Source organism: Myotis daubentonii, chromosome 6 (genome assembly GCF_963259705.1).
Source record: "Myotis daubentonii chromosome 6, mMyoDau2.1, whole genome shotgun sequence".
Classification (NCBI taxonomy): Eukaryota; Metazoa; Chordata; class Mammalia; order Chiroptera; family Vespertilionidae; genus Myotis; species Myotis daubentonii.
This window is the reverse complement of record NC_081845.1, coordinates 4,865,769-4,888,285: the sequence shown is the minus strand read 5'-3', so window position 1 is coordinate 4,888,285 and position 22,517 is coordinate 4,865,769. Positions and strand designations below refer to the sequence as shown.

The window sequence follows — 22,517 nt, the reverse complement described above, 5'->3', positions numbered from 1 at the left end:
TTTCATTATTTTTCTGTAAGACGTTGCAGTTCACTGTGGTCCCGAGTTTTAGGCAAGGCACTTCACAACTCCACACGCTGTCTTCCCTTGTACAATGTCATCTCCGACTTCTTGGCTATTTCAAAATTTATTCCAGTAAATTACTGGAATTAGGACATCTGTCTAAGCAATTCCTGTAAAAGTGTTAAAGTTGTTGACGTTCAAGACACTTAATAGAATTCTCCTGATGTGTAAAAGCAAAGTAATGTATTAAAACATTCTCTTTATAACAAAGTGATTTATTTCATCAGAAAGGAAACCACAAAAATTATTTATTGACTAACTGGCAATTAATAAAAACCCTGTAATGTTTATTTGAAGTGCTCATTTGTACTGAAATTGTAAAAAAAAAAAAATCTATTAAATGGTTTGTCTTTGTTTTGTAATTTGCCTATTTCTTTTTAGATATGAAAAGAATCTTGAGCTAGCTTTTTTGGGCCAGCCTTCTGTTCTGGATGAAATGTGACTGCTAGTTATTCCTTTGTTGAGTTTTAGGTTTTTGTTTTTTTTCCAACCATCAGACTGAGTTGAAAAAGCATAATAATAATTTGGTTAAGAATTTGTGACTTGAATAATGCCAGGAGGGACCACTATGACACCATACATAATAACTTTAAGCTGTAATATTTATAAGATGTGAGATGCGAGAATTCATTTTCTGTAGTCTTATAGCAAACTTGCAATCTTAGACTGCTAGATTGGTTTGAGTGCATTACTATGTCGAGGCAGAAGAGAGTAAACTATGTTCATGTTCTATCTAGGTTGGTTTTCAGCTAATTAATACCAAAAACATATTAAAAATGTTCTCCGATGACTTTCAGGAATGAGAATATACTGACAATCTCGAAATAATAAAGATGGCGAGTCCTTCCTGCCCAGTAAGTACCATTTTGAAGTCCTTTGACCTGATTGCACAGCCTTGGGCTCGGTTGGGGAGGAGGAAACTGCTGGTTACCAAACTTTCTTTTCCAAGGTCGTAGGGGAGAGAGGTTTGACACTCCCTTACGAGGCCAACTGTTTGTGTCTATGGAATCACCTCTAACTCAGTGACGTAGGAGAGTACAAATGAGTGATTGTGAGCACACGGCCAGGGACATTTGAGTGGCGAGGATTTAGGATTTGACAAGTAGCAAAGTGGATTTATGTACATGGATGGGATGTTAGCTATGGGAAAGAACTTCAGAGGACCTTAAGTGACAGTTTAGGATTTTACTGTGCAGATAATAGTGGGTAACAGAAACCTAAACCAATCTGTGTTAGAGTGGTTATGATTATAGGCTTTGTAGGCCAGTATGGATCAATGGTTGAGCATCCCACCCATGAACCAAGAGATCACTGGTTCGATTCCCCATCAGAGCACATACCTGGGTTGCGGGCTTGATCCCCAGTAAGGGGCGTGCAGGAGGCAGCCAATCAATGATGTCTCTGTTTCTCTATCCCTTTCCCTTCCTGTCTCTTTAAAAATCAATTTAAAAAAAACATTTAAAAATTTAGCATGTGTTATTTAAAAAAAAAAAAAAATTACAGGCTTTGCCTGGGCTAACAGAAACTCTTCAAAGCACCTGGAATATAGTTTATAAATGGTATGTGTGTGTGTGTGTGTGGGGGGGGGGGGGGGGGTCTTACATTATCTTCTCCTAAGAGATAGTTGCATGTATAATTGTTCATATTGGTCTCTTGTGATCTTCAGTATTTGTGTGTTATCAGTTGAAATGGCTTCTCATTTCTTTTTTAAAAAATCTTTATTGTTGAAAGTATTACACATGTCTCCTTTTTTCCCCCCATGGACCCCCTCCAGTCTACCCTGGCCCCTGGCCCCAGGCCCTCACCACCCCACTGTCTGCGTCCATGGATTATGCAGTGAAGTTTGGATTAAACTAAAATCAGATTCTAGTAAGTTTAGTGTTTCCCAACTCTGGGACCAGGTACTGAACTCCATGGCCATGTTTCTAAACTCCAAGGCCAAGTTGAACACAGAAGTGGAAATTTTACAAGAAATGGCTTGTTCTAAATTTGAAAATTTCTTAGATATTAAACTGATTTATTGCTGGGGTCCAGCCTCAGCGGGTCCAGGGGTCCCCAAAGGTGTGGACGGAGTCGGCGAAGAAGGAATGACACGGAGACAGTGTTCAGTTGATCAGCAGCCTAGCCAGGATCTCTAGCCCGGATCTCCAGAGAGGTTCTGCTTCGGATTTCCAGCGAGGTTCTCCAGCCAGGTTCTGTCCAGGCTCTCCAGTCAGGTTCAGTGTCCAGGTTCCAGTCAGGTTCTCCTGCCAATCTCTGTAGTCAGGTTCAGTCCAGGATCCCTTGCCATGTTCTCCCGCTAGGCTCTGTCTCTAGGCTCTGAGGCCAGTCCCTCTCCAGGATCCTCCGGCATGCTCTCGAATTCTGACTTCTGAGTTCTGTGTTCTAAGTTCTGTCCAAGCCCTGTGTTCTGAGTTCTGTGTTCTGAGTTCTGTGTGTTTCTGTCTTGTTACAACTGTATTTATACCAGTTGATTCAATCCTATCAATCTCTATTACAAAGGTTAGGGTGTTTCTTATCTCCATTCCAGGGAGAAAAGATTATGTAGTTTAAGCATGATTGTTCGTAGTTAGAGGGATTAATTACCCGCCTGGCACTTAGTTGAGGGGTTTTATTCCCTCCCTAACTTCAGGGGAAAATCCCTACCTGGGGATTCAACCTTTCTCGGAGAGGTGACCTTGGTTAAAACACAGCGCCAAGAAGGTGAGCAAACATATTAAGAACCGTATGCCATATATGCCAGGTCCCTTGAAACAGCAAGCACGGACCGGCTCCCGGCAATTTATGTCTTCTGCTCTATTAAGGTAATCTATATAAAAGCCTAAGCGACCGAATGACTGGTCGACCAGTCGCTATGACGCACAACCACTATGGGACAGATGCTCAACACAGGATCGGGCTCCCTCCTGTCTGGATCGGGCCTGAGGGGATCAGGCTGAAACTGGCTACCGACATCGCCCGAGGGGTCCCAGATTGTGAGAGGGCACAGGCCAGCAGAGGGCCTCTAGTTCATAATAAAATGTCACTTTTCATAAACAAATTTCTAATAGATTTTAAGTGATTAGCTATTGGGAGTGTTCAACATCCAATACAAGGGCACAATCAGTTGTAGTTAGTACTTTAACGTGACATTTATTGAACATGTTTCAATTTTTTCATGGACATAATTTTTATACCAAATGTCAATAAAAACAAACTCATTCAATATATTTGATATTACGAAGGAGTGAAAATTCAGGAAGGTATGCTTAAAACTCAAATTTTAGGAATTTGAGTTTGAGGGGCATTGTGAATTGTGACACATCACTGTATTACTGCACTATTTTTCTCACTAGGAAGTAAATGCTGGTGCCCCCACCCTCAGGCATCCACAGGGCAGAGGCCTGCATCCTCCACCATATTCTGCGTGTCGGCGTAACCTGGGTGACTGGTCGAGATGCTGTCCAGAAAGGTATCATGATCCTCCTTTTTTAGTCTCTTTCTGTGGCGACATTTAATTTAAACCCTGGGGTAAAGGGGACTCGGTGCCCTTGAAATTTAGGGCTGACAATGTAATCTGGTAGCTTTGGGGGAAATGTAACCAGAAAGAAAGAAATAGGTTATAAGTAAGAATAACTGACTTTTCATTTTCATTCTAGCTATATTTACAGCTTCCTTTCAGTAATTTGTTCTGTAACACCTATATTCTGTTTACTTCCTTCTTAAACAAGATCATAAAAAGTGGCTTTTCACATGAGGGAGAAGGCACTATGAAGCCTCATTTGAATTTTTTTCCAGAAAGGGTATTTAAACAAAACTGATCAAACTCCCAGAGTGTTTACTGATGGTCTAAGTTTGAAACTATTTCAAATACATGTTTTCATACTGTGTGTTCTTAGAGTATTTTTCATGTAATGATTATTTTAAAAACATTGACTTAACTGTCACAAAACTGATGAAGTCAGCCTGTGTACATTTATATCCATTTCATAGGCAGAATAAAAGGAAACGTTAAGTGACTTGCCTGAAAAACTATGTACTCTAGTACTACACTGGATCTCTCTCCCAGACCTCATTTTATTTTATTAATATATTTTATTGATTTTTTACAGAGAGGAAGGGAGAGGGATAGAGAGTCAGAAACATCGATGAGAGAGAAGCATCGATCAGCTGCCTCCTGCACACCCCCCACTGGGGATGTGCCTGCAACCAAGGTACATGCCCTTGACCGGAATCGAACCTGGGACCTTTCAGTCCGCAGGCCAACGCTCTATCTACTGAGCCAAATCGGTTTGGCTCAGACCTTATTTTAAAAGCACAGCTATAACAGCTATATAGGGATTTTAAGGAGTGGGGTTTCATTGCATTACTCTAAGTTAATGAACAATTATTTCAACCATGTTTTTTACCTGCCATGGTTCATGGAAAACAGGAAAAGCAAATGAACCAAATATATCTACCCTTTCCCCCATATCATCCCATTAGCTAGCATTTATTGTTGTTACTTACTATTGTTAGCTAATAACCATTGCATTCACTGTATCTACACAATAACTCAGTGGTTAAGTCACTTGTTAGGTTGTTGCATAATTAAACAATTAGATGCTGATGACCTGTTTACCTCTAGATTCTGTACTCCAGTTTTATCTTTGACTATCCCATTCTATAATGTCCATCATCTTCAAAATGGTTATGTCCTATATAACAGTTGTTCTCAACCTTCTGGCCCTTTAAATACAGTTCCTCATGTTGTGACCCAACCATAAAATTATTTTCGTTGCTACTTCATAACTGTAATGTTGCTGCTGTTATGAATAGTAATGTAAATATCTGATATGCAGGATGGTCTTAGGCGACCCCTGTGAAAGGGTCGTTCGACCACCAAAGGGGTTGCGACCCACAGGTTGAGAACTGCTGCTATATAATACAAGGCTAATATGCAAAATGTCCCCTCGACTGGGAGTTCAACCAGGGGGCAGGATTGGCCAGCCAACTGCCCGCAGGCCCCCCCCCCCAATCAGCCCCACCCAATTGCCTCGATTGGGGCGGGCTGGCCAGAACAGACCCCACCCATGCACAAATTCATGCACCAGGTCTCTAGTGAGCTTAATAAGACCCAGCAATTCCACTCCTAGTATACATCCAAGAGAATGAAAAACATACATCCACACAAAAAAAATGTACATGAATGTTCAAGCAGCATAATACCCCCAAATTCGAAAGAATCTAAATGTCCATCAACTGATAAGTGTGGTATATCCATACAATGGAATATTACTTGGCCATAAAAAGGAACGAAGCCCCGATACATGCTTCCTCATGGATGAACCCTGAAAACATTATACTAAGAGAAAGAAGCCAGACATAGAAGGGCACATAGTGTATAATTCCATTTATATGAAAGTCCAAAATAGGCAAATCCATAGAGACTAAGTAGATTAGTGTTTGCCAGGGCTGGGGGGAGAAAAGGTGAGGAGTGATCGCTACGGGTTATGGGGTTACTTGGGGGGATGATAAAAATGTTCTGAGATCAGTGGTGATGATTGCACAACTCTGTAAATATACTAAAAATAAATGACCTTGAGTTAAGAGGGTAATATTATGAAATGTGAATCATATCTCAATAATGCCATTATTTAGAAAAAGTCAACATGATTTCCTATTTCTCACTTGCTGGAGGTCAAAGGAGCAGGAAAGAAAGGGATATTTTACTTGGCCTCAAGAGAACCTGAGAATCTTGATACTAAGTATTACTAATCTATATAATGGCTTAGAATAGTTTTATTCACACTGTGATCAATAATGGATTAGCTACTTTATCTGGGAAAAATACAAGTATAGGTAGCTAAAGTATGGAAAGAATTTCTGTAAGCTAGATTTTTTGAAGAGAAATATCTGTTCTCAGCCATATGAAAATAAAAACATACAAGGAACTGAGCCATGACTGGCAACAGGTCTAACAGTTAACATGTTAGACAAAGGTTTATACTTACATGTTAGTAAAAATTTACAGCACATGGAATCCCAGAACAAAAACAGTCTTTTATGTTCTAGATCGTTCTCCTGCCCATTCTAGGTACTCTCCCAGTAGCATTGTTATGGTAAGCTGACGATTCGCTATCCCTTCAGAAGCCATCAGTGCGCCGCAAGGGTAAGCGATAGACGGTCACAGGTGACAAAGGTACTCTCTACCCACAGCAGCTTGTTCACCAGGGACAACACTGCACAGCATAAACTGCACACACGGAGCTCCTTGAAATGGAAAGAATCCGTCTGCCCTTCCTTCTTTGATTGCCACTTCTGCGCTTGTGCTTTGCAGTGTTCTGTTGCCTGCAACATGCTCCAGACCACGCTGATGCCACAGTGGCTGTGTTTGCATGATTGCTTCGAAAGAGACCACCAAGCTTCTTGCACTGTGTTCACATGAAAAATGGAAGGTAATGGTCAGTTTTCAAGGTCTTTGGCTAAAGCTTCACGGATGAATTGTAAGGTACGCTGGTACAAAAAGGCATCCTTTCTCTTTGGCTTACAAATGTTCAGGTGGTTCACATCCACAGGAATTAGATCTCCAATGCCTAAATCTGAGAAAACAAAAATGTGAATAACATCTAAGTAAAAATGTAAGCTTCTCCCCTATCAATACTGAAAGAGGCCAGATTTTCAGTTCTAAATATTCACTTGGTGTGACAGGGACTCTTAAAAGATAAGGGATCTTTAGCTAAGTTTCACTGTAGCTAAACTATATTTGAGCAATCATGCCCGAATGGATTCTCAGCAGGTATAATTTATGTGTTTCATAAATTCATTTGTGTTCTGGCCTACTTCCTAATTTAGTAGTGAATAGGGCCTGATCACTATAATATAATAGAAACACTTTTTTCCAGAGTTTATATTGTAAAACTTGATCATGAATGAGCTCCCTTGTCCTGGCATAAAGAATGGGAGTCTCTCACACAGGGTCCATGCTATCCATACCCGGCTGCTGGTGGTGGTGTGGGAGGGAGAGAGCCTCCTGGTGACACCATATGGAATCACAGAAGAAGGTGCACACAGAATTACGATGGGGCTATGTCACCACAAGCAGTTAATCTATAATATTAACTTTGCTTTTGGCTTAAGCTTCCAAAGTCCTTTTTGGTAAATACCAGCAGCTTTTCCTTGAGCTCTCCAACTACTAAATAGTAACTGCTCACCCTATGGCACATTCTTGGAGAAAAACCATCTTTAGGTTTCACTTGAGTATTGAGGCTTTTCTTTTTATTTAAATAGCATGTAAGGACGTTCAGACAAAACATGTTATGCAAACCAAAGAGCCACCCAGCAAGTGCTCCAGCTACACACTGTCCCTGGCTGCAGGGAGCGCTGCGGGCTCCCAGGACAGCACCTAAGGCCGCTTCCCGGGTGATCAGAAAAGGGTTTCCCAGCAAGCTGAGGAGTCCGGGAGCGACGGGCATGGAGTGACCAAGGAGCCACAAGGAGAATGAAGATTCGGGCCCTACTCTCAAAGAGCCTGTGGCACAATGCAATACACTACAGCACAGGGACTGGTCATTCCCTCCCCTTCAGGATTGTGAAGAAATTCTATTTTTAACATTAGTTTTTTCCATCAAAATCTTTGTTGAATATTCCATATATCTTCCATTTATTTACTAAAGCCTCTGTACCTTTAGTTGATCTTTTTTAAGGTTTCTGCATGCAGTTATCAGTCTTTTAAATGAAATGCCCCTTTCAGTTTAGCTAATAGAAGGGTTTTGTATTCTTACCTTAACAGAGTTCCCTGTTGATGGCTAATTTAGGGTTAGCCAATTAGCCTTTGCCACCTAATCAACTAAATGAAGGGCGGGGAGTGGTAATACCAAGGTTATATGTTTGCAGAGAAATGTCAGTCTGTGGCTGAAAAGAATAACAGGACTAGAATCTAGATCTCCCTACAACTGAGAAACTAAATATAAAAGCTGGCGCTTATCAGTAAATGCTAAGTTTCACCAACTAGGTGTCTAATGGCCAACAAGTTTCTGCAGAGGGAGTACCTGCTGAGTCCACGGGCACCACGTGGAGTTTAATCATGCTCCCAATGGAGGTTGGCAGGGTCTCGACGAAACTCAGCACCTGGAAGTTTCTGTCTTTAGCAAACTCCAGGAAGTCATCCTGTAGTGCCTTAAGCGCAGGAGAATCTGTAAAATTACAGAGACAAGACCATGACAGGTTCTGTTTATCCAATTCACAATAAAGTACAACCTTCCAAATTCAGAGGGAAAATCAGGGATCTAATTCAGATGGTGGCTCCTTTACTGTCCCTCCTTCCTTAAGCTGAGAGTAGAGGGCTAAACACAGAACTGAGTGGCCAGTGTCGGGGGGGAGAGCGCCCACATTACTGCTGACAGGAAGCAGCCCACCGTGAGCTGGCTGGCACCCCACACCCACCCTACAGCACAGCCTCCCATACCAAAGCCTGTCTACATCAGAGTCCCTCAGCCTCAAGTACGAAAGGACAACCAAGAAGCACCGGATATCAGAGGAAAGCTGACAGCCTAAAGTCAGACCCGAGGAGCAAACAGAAAACCGGACTGGGGAAGAAACAGGGAAACTTAACCCCCCCACTAATTTGTCTCTTTAGAATGATTTCAAAAGATAATGGATCAAAGAACAAGAAAGAGCTTATGAAAATAAAATTTGACTGCAAAAAATAAAATTCAGCGAAAGGTTCAGAAGATAAAGTAACTCTCTCTGCATAAAGGTGAGAGAAAATAGGAATAAAAAGACATCTGGCGCATTAAGCTCGAGCCGAGGGCCCACATTCTGATCCACAGGTCCTCCAGAGAAAAAGAAAACGCTTACTAACGAAAGCAAATGCAGGGTGGGCCAAAGGCGGTTGCCAGCTGTGACTATGCAAAGCAGTTTACTCTTGTATTATTATTTGTTAGTTTCCATGTGAACAACCGTAAACCTGTTTTTGCCCCGCCCTGTATATAATGCTTTACAGTTGATAAGGTGAAAATCTTCAACGCTTGAGCATATTTTAACAGTTGATGATTTTCCAAATTCATGAAAAAAAGCAATTAGTAATTTGAAATTATACTTAAAGCAAAACATTATATAATTTTTAAATTTTTAAACATTTCACATAGTATTAAAATTATTATATTTGAACAAATAATGGCTTAAGGCTAAAAGGGAAAGTATCAAAGAAAAATCAAATGTAAACTAAACATTTTCCGTGATAGTCGAAACACAATTCATATACAAATAGTAAAACGAGATGATATCGTCAGGTTAGAAACTGTCTTTTTTTCTCCCTTCCCAGGTAATTGACATTAATACAATCCCAGTTCCCTCAGGACAGAAAATCAGTGTTACCCTTGCTGAGTTCCTTGACTTCCAATGAGGGAAAGAGAAGGTAGCGGACGTTGACGGAGTAGTCGGCCAGGTGGGACCCGTGGTGAGGGACGCTGTAGAATATTATCCCTCGGGTGTTGTCTATAACAGTGCTCATCTCTGGGTTCTGAGACGCTTCCAACAGCATCTTCTTGACAAGAAGACCTGGACGTGGAGAAGACAAAAAAGACAGAAGCTACTTCCTTCCCTCCATTACTCTTAAAACCCAAAATATGCAAAACAAGAAATACGGAGAAAGAGATGCTTTCTTTAACAAGTTTCAGAATAATTCTCTTAGTCTAATAAACGGGGCCTTAAAATATCGACAGTGGATGATACTCGCTATCCTCTGCATCAGAATCTCACCTACAAACAAGATTCTAGAAACTCATTTGTATCCCAGGCTGCACTGTCCCACAGAAGGCGTATCAGGTCTGTTATGTGTCCATCAATGAAGTGAAAATGCAGCTGCCATTCTCCCCCTCCTGCCACAGCAGCCCACCGATGCCCCTTCCAAAAACACACAGTTCCACAAAGCCGACTCTCCGTGCAAAACAAGCTCCTGTGGGAAATGCACCCAGAAGGCGCCTTCTGTCTCCCCCACGGGCGTGGAGCCAGTAATGAAACCCAAGGTCACAGAGATGGCGGCACTACCTTTCTCTCAGCTGAACGCCTGCACTCAGCGCCCTGAGCATTTCAGCAGGTGAACTAGGCAGCAGCTGCAGAAAAGCCCTCTGCGAGCGGGTGGTGAGATTTGGAACTGGACTGGGGAGAGGGCTGGGAGGAGATGGCCCTCAGCAAGCGACACGAGGAGCCGCAGCGCGGACACCTGCAGGGCAGGGAAAGCAGGCACCAAGGGGCTGTGGCTGTGGCACTAGAACAGTCATGGCCTCGGCAGTGGTTGGGGTGCAGGGAAGAAAGGGGAGCCCTGGGACCAGCCAGGAACAGTTACGAGTCAGGCTTGTAGAAGCCAGGGACTGTTCTGATGGTTGTTCATTATCATTACACGACAGCATTAAGTTGTCAAACTCATATCCCTTTTATATGGTTTGTCACTGCTTGTCCCTTCTTGACAAAGGACTGGCACGGAAGAACAGTGATTTAAAAACTCCTCGCTGTACCAGAAACATTTGTTTAGGGGGAAAGGGTCACTCTTGAGTAAACAGAGCTGCAGGAACCCAGGCAGCCCGCATGGCTGACTACCCTCCCAATGCTCGCTTCACAGGAATGACACGCACTTACCCCCCATGCTGTGTGACACCCAAACCATCGGCCTGTCCCCAACACCAGCAGCTCGGAGTTTTTGAAGAAGTTCGTTGCTCCTGAATGCAATGGACTTTCTGAACAAAATGAAAACAGCAGGCATGACTGGAGGCTATTGATCGCCCCAAAGCTTGCTATCCAGTTCTAAGGCAAGAACTTTTGTTTATTGGACCAGTGCTACAGGCTGCATCTGGAGTCAGGAATACCCCTATTCTCTCTGCTCACCTTCTGCAATTGCTCATTGCCCATTTCTAACTTCGTCACTGGCATAGTTGAGAGTAAGCCCAGAACAAGCCATTCATGTACTAAACAAGCATTGTTTGAACATCTAATATGAGTTTGGCAATTTTCACAGGTCAAAGGTCAGTCTCACACCAGCTGCCCCCGCACCAGGACATGGGTCCTTTCTCATTCGTGGCCCCTCTTTTGTGATTCGCTACATGAAGGCAGCTGTCATTGTACTGAGTCATTGTTGTATTGAGGCTGAAAACATTATTATAGTTTATTACTTAGAAATACCAGAAAGCTATTAGAATGAGAGCATTCAAAATAAGTAATTTTCAAAGCGGGAGTGTCAAAACTGTCTGGTCTGGTGGTTTCCAACCTGTAGAATCCTTTCTTCAGAATAAAGGCTGGTCAGAGTCCTCGGGTGAAGTGGGAAGGAGCCCTGGTCCTGCCTCCTGCCCCCGGCACCGTTCCTCGGGCACCTCTGTGGGGGCCATTCAGAACCCCCAGACTCAGGCCGAGTCTCCCAAGTTGTAGACCAAGCTCTCCGGACAAGTAACGACTTGTCTGAGATCACACAGTGAGTCAGAGGTAGAACCGGCTACAGTCTACTAAGCCCAAGGCCTGTGCCCTTCCTGTTATACAATCGCACAGGTGACATGCGAGTGCCCTAAGGAGCCTGTAGTGCTCAGCATCGTTTTCTTTGCTTCCTTTAGCCAGTATGACTGTGAACACAAAAGCAAAAGCACCACGTTCACTTCAGGAGTAAAGGATGCTTTGTTATGGGGTCCGTGTCTTTCCACTAGAATAGCTGTAAGTGAACCATGTGAGGAGCCCAACACTGACACTCTAAGTCTATTTCATTAATGTATGTCTGGCTAACTCCTCTAGAAGAGAGAGAAGAAAGGTTAGTTCCCATAAGAAGATCCTGTCTCCATCCCTGAGGGCCCACCTGTGGCCTGGGCCCTCGCCTTCCAAAGCCACCGTTACCTTTCTGTCGGGCACCTCGCTCTCCAGTCGCTAAGGCTGGTGTCGTACTCCACAGAGATAATTCGGAGAGCGGGACAGTCTCTTGCTAACCATGTCTACGTAAAATAAAAGGCATAAAAGAACATTATGAATTCCCACCGCCCCTATTATTTCCTAGAAACCGAAATGCATAGCTAAAGGACTCCTGTGATATTGACTAAAAATCGCACTGACCAGAAAAAAAGGCCAGCATTTTATCTTTTCATGTCTCCAGTCACAGGTGGCATCAGTATTGATAGCGTAAGGCCAGTGTAGGTGTCCAGAGGGTACTCTGTTTCAATCTGCTACAGCCAGAGGCAAGGCCTGTTTTTGAGTCTGGATCAAATTGGCTTTTGAAAGCATTTCACAGAAAGCTATGACCTCAGGACCGACAGTATGGTCTGATGGTTAAGAGACTCGACCTGAGCACTCAGAGACACTCAGTATAGTCCCAGTTCTGTCTCTATGGACCAGGCTGTCGTTATCCCCACACCTCAATGTCACCACCGAGTAAAAGCCATTCTTCTGCATGACAAGCCTTTGTGAAGGGGAGTGAGCAGAGTGGGACAAGCCCTGGGAACTCTCTCCACATGCTCCCAGCACCAGTGTCACTGAGCTTCAATAGCTTCCACTCAGGGACTGCATCTCAGGGTTAAGGCTCTTTGGACGAAACAATGTCAAAGAAATCCAAAGTAGAATTACTTCGTCAAAGTCCTTCTATTTTTATCATTATTAAAATCATAGAACTAGCCAACTATCATGCATGTAATATCTTATTTGTTATATATATATTTTTTAAAAATATATTTTTATTGATTTCAGAGGAAGGGAGAGGGAGAGATAGAAACATCAATGATGAGAGAGAACTGTTGATTGGTTGCCTCCTGCATGCCCCCTCCTGGGGATCGAGCCTGCAAACCTGGCATGTGCCCTTGACCAGAATCGAACCTGGGACCTTTCAGTCTGCAGGCCAATGCTCTATCCACTGAGCCAAAGCAGGTAGGCTATATTATACTTTTAATTGAAGTGAATGATAACTGGCCCTGGTCCCTGTTTTTTACTTATTGGAATAGTCTTTTAGAGTCATAGACTGTACCCTAAATTACACAAGGTGACAAGCCCAGCTGTTCTTGTAACATACCACAGGTGTCACTAGGGGCAAGAAACACTGCATAGAAAAAAATCCCAGGAAAAACAGAAAAGCAAGTCACAATGAGGGCTCCAACAGGCAGTGACACGCAGTGTGTCGTGACAAAGGTGGGCTACCAGAGTCGGCTGTATCCTTACCTTGGGCCAACATGTTGTATACCTGGTTTCATCCCCTGAAACCTTTTCAGTTAGCGCCTGGTCCTGTTGACGCCACGTCTTGAATGCTGCTCCCATAAGGCCGTGAATAAAAAGGACATCTGCTTTAATGGGCTGACTAACAGGGGAGAGAGTTTTAAAAAGAAGCAGAATGAACACATTATTGTTTTGGTGAGAATCTACAGAGCACACTCTGTGGATGGTGCTTAGCAGGGTTACAGGACATAAAATAAAAATGAAGGCAAGCTTTAGAACGCAGGTTTGCTGAAGAACCCCACAAGAAGTTTTGGCAAAGCCATGCATGGAGTGTGCTCACTGCTCTATAGAAATGGGGACATCTAGCCAGATGGACCAACTAAAATCAATTGCAGTGAGTCAAGTGATGAGAGAAGTGACACATGTCATATTGCCCTACAGAGAATTCCATGAGACTGTCCCACAAATCAATAAGTATTTAAAAAACTAAATAAGAATATGCTAGAGTAGTTTCAAAGTCAGCGTGCATAAAAGAGATTTTCAAAAATTTATCAAGGATGTTTATCAGAAATAGAGCGAATGACTTTTTTAAAAAAATATGTTTTTGATTTTAGAGAGAGAAGAAGGGAAAGGGGGGAGAGAGACATTGATGTCAGAGGAACCATCAATTGGTTGCCTCCTGCACAACCCCTGCTGGGGAGCGAGCCTGCAACCTGGGCACGTGCCCTGACTGGGAATCGAACCAGTGAACTTTCAGTTCATGGGATGACACTCAACCAACAGAGTCACTCCAGCTGGCTGCAAATGACATTTTAAAGTAATATTCTTTCTTTGGATATGACATTTAAAATATGTAGATAGTATATTACTTACATCTTTTTATAGGGCAGACACAACTATGCAACACACAAACACCATAGTATTTTACTTACAAATTGGGATTAAGTAGGCAATCCATTTTTCAAATTTAAAAAAAAAAAAAAAGATTTTGCTCTTTTCTGAGTTAATATTTTAAAGTGTCTGAAAAAATCCAAGAAATACCTAACTTTTTCACTGTGGTCCTTTCTGTCAATGACACAACTGGAAAAGTTGGCCAGAAATCACCTTGAGGAGGAGTGAGAGTCATATGTATTACAACTTACTGCTCCCAGCGCATGCTTTAAACCTGCCATAAACTTCTTCCAGTCCCTGCAGGTCTAGGCCCAGGCTAATTTGGTTGCCTGCATATAAATAATAATGTCCTATCTCCTTCCCATCCAGAACGACCTGCACAATCTGGATCAGTTATTAAATCTATGGGGAAAGTGCTCTGAGACAAGGAAATACACGCACAGTTTAAGTGTGACCTGTAATGCAAGGTGAAGGCCGCCTTCCTGAACGCAAGCCTTTGATGTGAAATAACCCTGCTCCTTCCATGCCCTGTGGCAGCCTGCAATTCTTCTGAGGTGATGAGGACAAACTCCGTATGTCAGGTGTGTGACTTTCTTACCTGGAAGGTATTTAACTTCTCTAAATTATGCAGAAATAAATTTAAACGGGAAGCCCTGTAGGCTTTCCATCCCCGCAGGGACAAAGGGGACAGGTGCTCTCTTACCTTGTGCGACACTGGGGGTGAAGCACGTACACGCCGTCCTGGTACTTTTCTTGCACCGTCTCTCTGTCTAGGTTAGCCAGGGTTCTGGCGGCATGGGAGGCCTCCACAATGTGGTGAGACTTCAGTGCTTCTGCCAGTAAGGAAACCCAGCCTGGTGAAGAGAACACATCTCCTAGGTCCCCATCATCCATCTCAGGTGGTGCAGAGGTTTCAGACAGAAAATGATGGCCCTAGGCCCGTGGTCGGCAAACTGTGGCTCGCGAGCCACATGCGGCTCTTTGGCCCCTTGAGTGTGGCTCTTCCACAAAATACCACGTGCGGGCGCGCGTACAGTGCGACTGAAACTTCGTGGCCCATGCGCAGAAGTCGGTTTTCGGCCTGGGCGAGTCTATTTTGAAGAAGTACTGTTGATATTTGGCTCTGTTGACTAATGAGTTTGCCGACCACTGCCCTAGGCCTCCCTGGCTTTCTCTCGGGCATTGGCGGAAAGGAGCATGTGAAAGGAGCCAATGGCCCCAGCCCCACTGAGCTCCCAGCTGACAGCCAGTACCAATTTGCAAGCCCTGTGAGCAAGTGATCTTGAAAGTGCATCCACTGCCCCACAGCTGAGCTGCCCCAACTGATGCTGCATAGGGCAGGTGTAACCTTTCCCTACACCGCATTGCCCTAATTTCAGATTTATGAGCAAAATACATAACTGTTGTTTTAACAAGTGCGTTCTGAAATGGCTTGATGCATAGTACAGTAATATATAATTGAAAACAAGGAAAAGGTTAAAATCAGTGATCTGAGTTTCTATCTTAAGAACCTATAAAAAGAGGAACAAATAAAATTTATTTGTAAATGGTCCTTCATAGGAAGAAATGTAAATTCTTAATTTCTAATATATGTAAATGTAAGAACATACGCATAAACAGTTGACCCTTGACCAATGAAGAGGTTAGGGACACTAGTCCCACCAACCACGCTATTGAAGATCTTCATATAATTTTAGAGTCTTCAGAAAGTTAAGTTGCCCCTGAGTATCTGCCAGGAATTGGTTCTAGGGCCCCTCGGATACCAAAATCCATGGATGCTCAAGTCCCTATAAACCTGGTGTAGATCAACGCAGCCAGTCAGCTCTCGCATCCGTGGACTCCGGATGGTGGATCTAAAATAGTACAGGTATTTATTGAAAAAACCCACATATAAGTGGACCCACCCATAAATGGACCCGCACACTTCAAACCCGTGTTGTTCAAGGGTCAACTGTACATGTGCAGGTATGTATGTAGATATGTATGTATGTGTGTGTGTTTTTGTCACAGCTTTTTCCACTGAAAAAGTCAAGAATAAAGACACCCCAGGAGCAGTAAGCACACAAAGCACCCGGATCTTGGTCACTAACAGTCATTCATTATCAAAGATATAAACATTTAGATGGTCATCAGCAAAAACTGCTCTCATGTGACTGCCACACACTGATTATCTTCGGTGTCGATTATCCAAATAACTAAGCAATTCCTTGCCCCTCCACTAAAACAACATGCTATAGGACCTATAACTTGCCCTAAGCAGTCTTCAGTCTGTTGAAAAATGAATATATCAGGAGAGATGGAGGTAGGAAAACAAAGAACTGGATCCCAAATCCTCAGCATATAAAGTTGTTACCTGATTGAACTATAGTTGAATGAAGATGTTCGTTCAAAGCCATGTTTCCAATGATACGTATTATATTTCTCTGTACTTTGGGGCAGTCCTTGTGAAGTTGGTACATCTTCTGAAGTAGTTGCAAGCCTCCACTTGCTTCGATTTTATCACAGTGTGTGGGTATCTAGCACAATAAATTAATGAAAGCCCACTTTATGTCGTACCCATTCACTAAGCAGGTAACACAGCATGCGGCTGGGCAGCCAGGTGGCCCCTGCTCAAGGACAGAGCCCCTGAGGGATCACCGACCTCTCACCTCAGCTTACTTAATACACAAACCCCTGTCAACATGAGAAGTGCTTCAAAACCACTGAAAAAAATAAGTTATCTCACCAGGATTTCTGAAATTTTTATTCTTACAGTTATGCTGTTTAGCTCTTGGTCAGAAATAACCTAACAGCATCATTATTACAGAACTGTTTCAATTTCTGGTGATACTTTGATTGTCCTAAAACTACCTTAGAATCACAGCTTTTGGGATTGTCTGAGCTCAGGAGTCAGAAAATTGTTTAAAGAGAATGATCTAGTACAAATAGAAAGGGAATGTGAATTTTTAATAGAGAAAAGAGATGAAAGAAGGCTAAAGGACATATGTATACTAAGGTAAGGTGACAGAATGACAGCAAGTCATTTGGTCTGCCAAGGTCACTGGCATGGCCTGCCTCTTTCCATCTCTAGTTGTACTTACTGACACGACACTGTGTCACTCAGGTGTATGCAACAATTTTCATTCTCTAAATTGTTATTAAATTTTATCATTTTTACATGCATTTAAAATATGCCTTTTGATATCTAACGGTTGTGATATGTAATAGCCTGAGAGGAATATAACCTTCTGGAAAGGTTACTATATTCCATGCACTGCATCTTCTACTGCGGATGCATCTTCTACTTCAGATACGAGACTAAATCACAAAAACTCAAGCTCGTTGTTCCCCATTCCCTTCGGTAGTCCGACATTTTACTCTGCTTTGTCCTTGACCCTAATTCCACAGGTGGGAGCTAGGTGCCCAGAAAGCCCATGTCCCGAGCCATGTCCGATGTTCCCAACATTAAACGGGCGAGTTTAGGATGTGCAGGATGACGTTCCTCACCACGTGGGATGGCCAGAACCACCGGCCGCAGCCTCGCCGGGGGTGCCTGGCACAAATGTAAAGTCCGGGCGCCACCCCCCATCGGTCAATGAAACTTGTCACAGGTGAGCAGGAAATGGGTGTTTTTAACATGTGAATTTTTACGCACTAATGTTTGAGCACCATGAGGTTTGCTATTTTTTTTCTTTTTAAAATCAAACTATAATCATGATAGGAAGGTTGTCATAATGCCAAGAAGTTTGATAATCACTGACATATGATATGGTTAAAATCTGGTCGTTCAAGTACTTTCTTTTTTCTATCTTGACACACCCTGGACAGATGTTTTAATGGAAATTAATGATGTGATAATATTACTTGTAAAAATGATCTGAGAAGGGTAGAAAAGGCAGCATAAACTCAAAGACATGCTGTATTTAGACAACGCATTGATTCTTCAAGTGCAAGCAAGATTACATCAGTTTTTAGAAATATTTAACTGGAATGAAATTCATGTACTGCTGCTAAAACATGATTATCAATTTGAACAAATGAATGGGGGAAAAGCAGAAATTTTAAAACAAACAAAAAGCTTTTTTTCCTTTTCTAATAAAAAAGGATAATTTCCCTTAAATGAACATGTATAATTTTTTCAATGCGATCATGAAGATAAACCACATCTGAAAATGTAAGTTACCTCCGAATGCTTTACTAAAGCTTCTAAACAGAACATTTCCACGGTCACTGAAGGAACTTCTCCGAAGCTCTCAGCATAAGGAAGTCCATTTCCTCCGAAACACCATAAGCCACCCTGAAAGTAAGATAATTAAAACGTTTACTAAAAACATGACTAATATTTTTTGTTGAACCAAAAAAGAATCAGTGTATTACATACAGTACTAGAAAGGACTAATACGTAGGTCTCTAAATATTATGGGAACTTTAGCTATGCAAACTGTTGCTTACTAGAATAGAAAACATGGAAGTATTCCTAGAAGAGAGCAATCTTTTTTTTTTTTTAATATTTTTTTATTGATTTCAGAGAGGAAGGGAGAGGGAGAGAGAGAGAGAAACATCAATGATGAGAGAGAATCAATGATCAGCTGCCTCCTGCATGCCTCACACTGGGGGTCGACCCACAACCTGGGCATGTACCCTGACAAGGAATCCAACCATAACCTCCTGGTTCATAGGTTGACAACCACTGAGCCACTGGCACAAGACCTTGGAAAGAGTGGAAACTCAGAAATATTTACAGAATGAATAGATGAACTAACCTTCTGAGCCGCTAGACTCTGACTGCTTTCGCTCAGAGCCAAAGATGTAAAATACTGGATACACTCATCCAGCTCCGTTTGAGGTAAAGAAGCCAGCAAGCGTCTGAGCTCTTCTTCAATGGAAGAATCCTGAAATAAAAGGAAAATAAATTCTTCATAATTAAGCTCGACAACTGAACACAACAAAAAGTACACAAAGAAAGCCAAACAAGCAAAAAACAAAAAAAGCAGAGATAAATTAGTGCTTTTAGTCTCAAAAACAGTCACCCACCCAGGTAAACAGATCATTTAGTTTTGAATGCTTTGCTTTCGCATCTGCTACCCAATCTGAGGACCTCTCGCCAAGTACAGCTCTACATTTCCCCTCCAGGGCTAGTTCACTTCTTGACTCAAAATGATTATTACACTTTCTAACTTAAGCTGGCTTTTAAAACCCAGAACTCATTACTATCTGATTTTCCCTAATAACTTACACCTAGTATAATCGTTTTTCAATCCTTCAAAACCTGATAGCAACTTTTCAGATTTTTCCTTTTCTAGTCTAGGAAAGGTACTCAAGAAACATGCTCAAATATCTGTACTGCTGGCTAACAACTGGAATCTCCATGTATCATCATCAGTAACTCTATGCAGTGGTTCTCCAGCTGTGTTTGGCACTTCGGGAAACATTCAGCAATATCTGCAAAAGTTTTCGGTTGTCACAACTTGGAGTTGCTGCTGGAATCTAAGGAGAAGAGGCCAGGATGCTGTTAAACACCCTACAATGCATAGGACACCCTCCAATAAAAAGAAGCATTTGGCCAAATATGTCAATAGTGTTGAAGTTGAGATAAACTAGTCTAAAAGCAACCTTAGATCAAGGGGCCAATTCTTGGATGCTGATATGCTAGGAAGTTACCCTCTGGTGCAAGAGACCCCGGTGCCCCAAAGGAGAAAACAACAGAGAAATAGCATCTCCTGAGGAATTAAGAAATCTTTGCAGGAAAACCACAGTTTCAGGTTGACATTGTTTACTTGCTTGTAAAAAGTAGCCAACAAACTACTTTTTGAATGTTTATTATATACCCAAAATGAAGACTATATATTAAAACAATTTTTCACTCACTGTATTATTTTATTTACTTACTTCATTTAAAGCTGGTAAAGGAGGTGGAGGGAGAAAAAAGCGAAGATCACTCTCTTGGCTTCGTGCCAAACCAATACGAGTTCTCAGATCGCAGGCTTGAGCAATTGTCCTATACTGGTAATCTATTGGAAAAGTGTGCCGTTAGCTCCCAGATTGGCTTAGCGTTTCCAGAATTAAATGGACAAACTACTTGAAAGCACTCTAATTTTTAAATTACAAGTTTATATGTCCCAAGTATTTTTTCACAACTACAACATCAATAAGCTAAATGCCCATCATTTCCATATCTGATCTCACAATTCTCCTCAACATATATCTGCGTATATCAGGGTCTAACTAATATTTTTGAAAAGGAGAACTTCAAATGTGAAAGTTAATAGGTGAGAACCAATTTACCTTCTCTTTAAAAATAATTCTAGCCTTCAAAAGCTGTTTTGATTGCTACTCCAAAACCTTTAGTGCCATTAGGTCTGTGTTCTGGTAGCAGCATGATACCTTCATTCTATGCTGTCCATGTGGAGCAGGGGTGGGAAACCTTTTCTGTGCCAAGGGCCATGTGGATATTTATAACATCATTTGTGGGCCATACAAAATTATCAATTTAAAAATTAGCCTGCTATGTTTGGTCAAACATTTAATTAACTCACCCCTAATGCCTTGGCAGGGCCAGACCAAATGATTCCGTGGGTCTTACATGGCCCACAGGTTGGACATTCCCCACCCCTGGTGTAGTGTATGAGGTACTTTATCTTCGCCTTCATGATTCACCACTCCATTCTTCATCGATTGCTACAGACTAAACATTTGTGTCCCCCCAGATTCATATGTTGAAACCTAATCCCCAGTGTCATGGCATTTGGAGGAAGGGCCTTTGGGGTGAGTAGGTCATGATGAAATCAGTGCCCTTATAAAAGAGACCCCTGAGAGCTGCCGGGTCCCTTCTGCCAGGTCGGACCCAAAGAAAAGGTGGCCAGCTATGAACCAGGAAGCAGGGCTTCCCAGACACCCAACTCAGCCGGCACCTGATCTTGTACTTCCAGCCTCCAGACTGTGAGAAATACGTTTCTGTTGTTCATAAGCCACCCAGTCTATGGTGCTTTGTTATAGTGGCCCAAACAGACTAAGAAATGTATCAAAGCAAAATCCAACCACTGAAGCAAACACTCTGTTTAATGGTGGCAGTTCCTAATCTGGTGAGTTCTTCAAGATCGTGTGGGGAACATTTCACAATACACATGCCAGGACTCCAACCCTGATTTTTCTGATACAGTAAGTCTGAGCTGGAGTCCCAGAAGGCAGATTTTGAAAAATATTTTTATTCTAAGTGTCCATTAACATTATGAAATAAGTTTATATTTACATTATAAATTATTATAATTACAGCCACCAATCAATCAACTGATTAACCAGTATGGAGGCAGAGACCTTATTCTGAGACTTTTCTTTGAGAACATTATTTTTTCTATTTGTTTACCCATTTTTATGAGATGTGTATATTCATCTCTACTAGAATCTGAGTTCTTGCTGAGTATTTTTATTGCAAAATATAAGTAAGTATTTTAAATACCCCTTACAATGATATATATACATGAATCAGATACATTTAACTAATTATTAGTATTAGGCCAATTGTCAAGTGAAAGCAAATATAATGCTACAGTGCAGCAAGCAATTAAAATGTATTTCATTAAATAGGAACCACAAGAAAATGTAATACATGAGGCCATAACTATGAGAATCAAGAGTTTCTCTAATCAAATAACACTTTGTTTTGCTACAAAGTTACACAAAGAGATCTACCTCAGTTTTGAGGCTGTTCTTACCAAACACATCTGCTTACCAGGCCAGTGGGTTTGCACTGGAGTTTCTTTTTTTAATTTCTGGAAATATTTGTAATATATTTTTAGGTTGCCTGAATTATTTCCTTCCTTAAAATCTCATTCCCTTCTCTTTTATATCAGAAATGGAGAACTGGCTAGTGGGGTGCCATGTGCTGAGGGTCATTACCATTCCAGTGGTGGGCCTCCGACATGGCCTGCACAGCCTGCAATCGGGCCGTCCTGTCACCCGACCTGCTCCTCTTCAGGAGCAGCCACGCGGCACATTCATGATCTTCCATGTCAACTGTGCTAAAAGTGTCTTTGCAAAAAGAAAGAAAAAGACAATGTGAGCAATGTGAACAGATACAAACATTTTTATCTTATTTATTTATTTATTTATTTATGTTAATCCTCACCCGAGGATATTTTTCCATTGACTTTCAGAGAGAGTGGAAGGGACAGAGAGAAACATCAGTGTGAGCGAGACATCGATTTGCATGTACCTCTACTGGGGCCTGGGATCGAACCTGCAACCGAGGTATGTGCCCTTGACCAGAATCGAACCCAGGACTCTTCAGTCTGTAGGCCTAAGCTCTATATAATGAGCCAAATCAGCTAGGGCTATCCTCCCATTTATGTAAAGTGGTAATTTATAAATATTTGAAATCTACAATAGGACAGTTAAATCTATTTCTGGGTATTGATAACTGATGTGATCTTTTTTTTTTCTTCTTTTTCCCTAAA

At 41.9% G+C, this 22,517-nt stretch overlaps 1 protein-coding gene across 3 annotated transcripts in view; it reads right to left on the bottom strand.

Annotated features, from left to right (window-relative positions):
• Window positions 1–3,169: 3,169 nt before the first annotated feature.
• The window catches only part of SERAC1 (serine active site containing 1), a 31,040-nt gene continuing 11,692 nt past the window's right edge, over window positions 3,170–22,517 (bottom strand). For all 3 annotated transcript variants that reach the window (XM_059699936.1, XM_059699938.1, XM_059699939.1), the window contains 13 exons: window positions 21,961–22,092; window positions 19,954–20,075; window positions 18,828–18,956; window positions 18,248–18,361; window positions 16,439–16,601; window positions 14,789–14,939; window positions 13,201–13,336; window positions 11,896–11,990; window positions 10,660–10,757; window positions 9,400–9,582; window positions 8,073–8,216; window positions 4,346–6,623; window positions 3,170–4,113 (listed from right to left, as the gene is read on the bottom strand). In XM_059699936.1, the coding sequence (XP_059555919.1) occupies window positions 6,487–6,623; window positions 8,073–8,216; window positions 9,400–9,582; window positions 10,660–10,757; window positions 11,896–11,990; window positions 13,201–13,336; window positions 14,789–14,939; window positions 16,439–16,601; window positions 18,248–18,361; window positions 18,828–18,956; window positions 19,954–20,075; window positions 21,961–22,092 (1,604 nt within the window). In that variant the 3' untranslated portion in view covers window positions 3,170–4,113; window positions 4,346–6,486. The remainder of the gene's footprint in view (window positions 4,114–4,345; window positions 6,624–8,072; window positions 8,217–9,399; window positions 9,583–10,659; window positions 10,758–11,895; window positions 11,991–13,200; window positions 13,337–14,788; window positions 14,940–16,438; window positions 16,602–18,247; window positions 18,362–18,827; window positions 18,957–19,953; window positions 20,076–21,960; window positions 22,093–22,517) is intronic.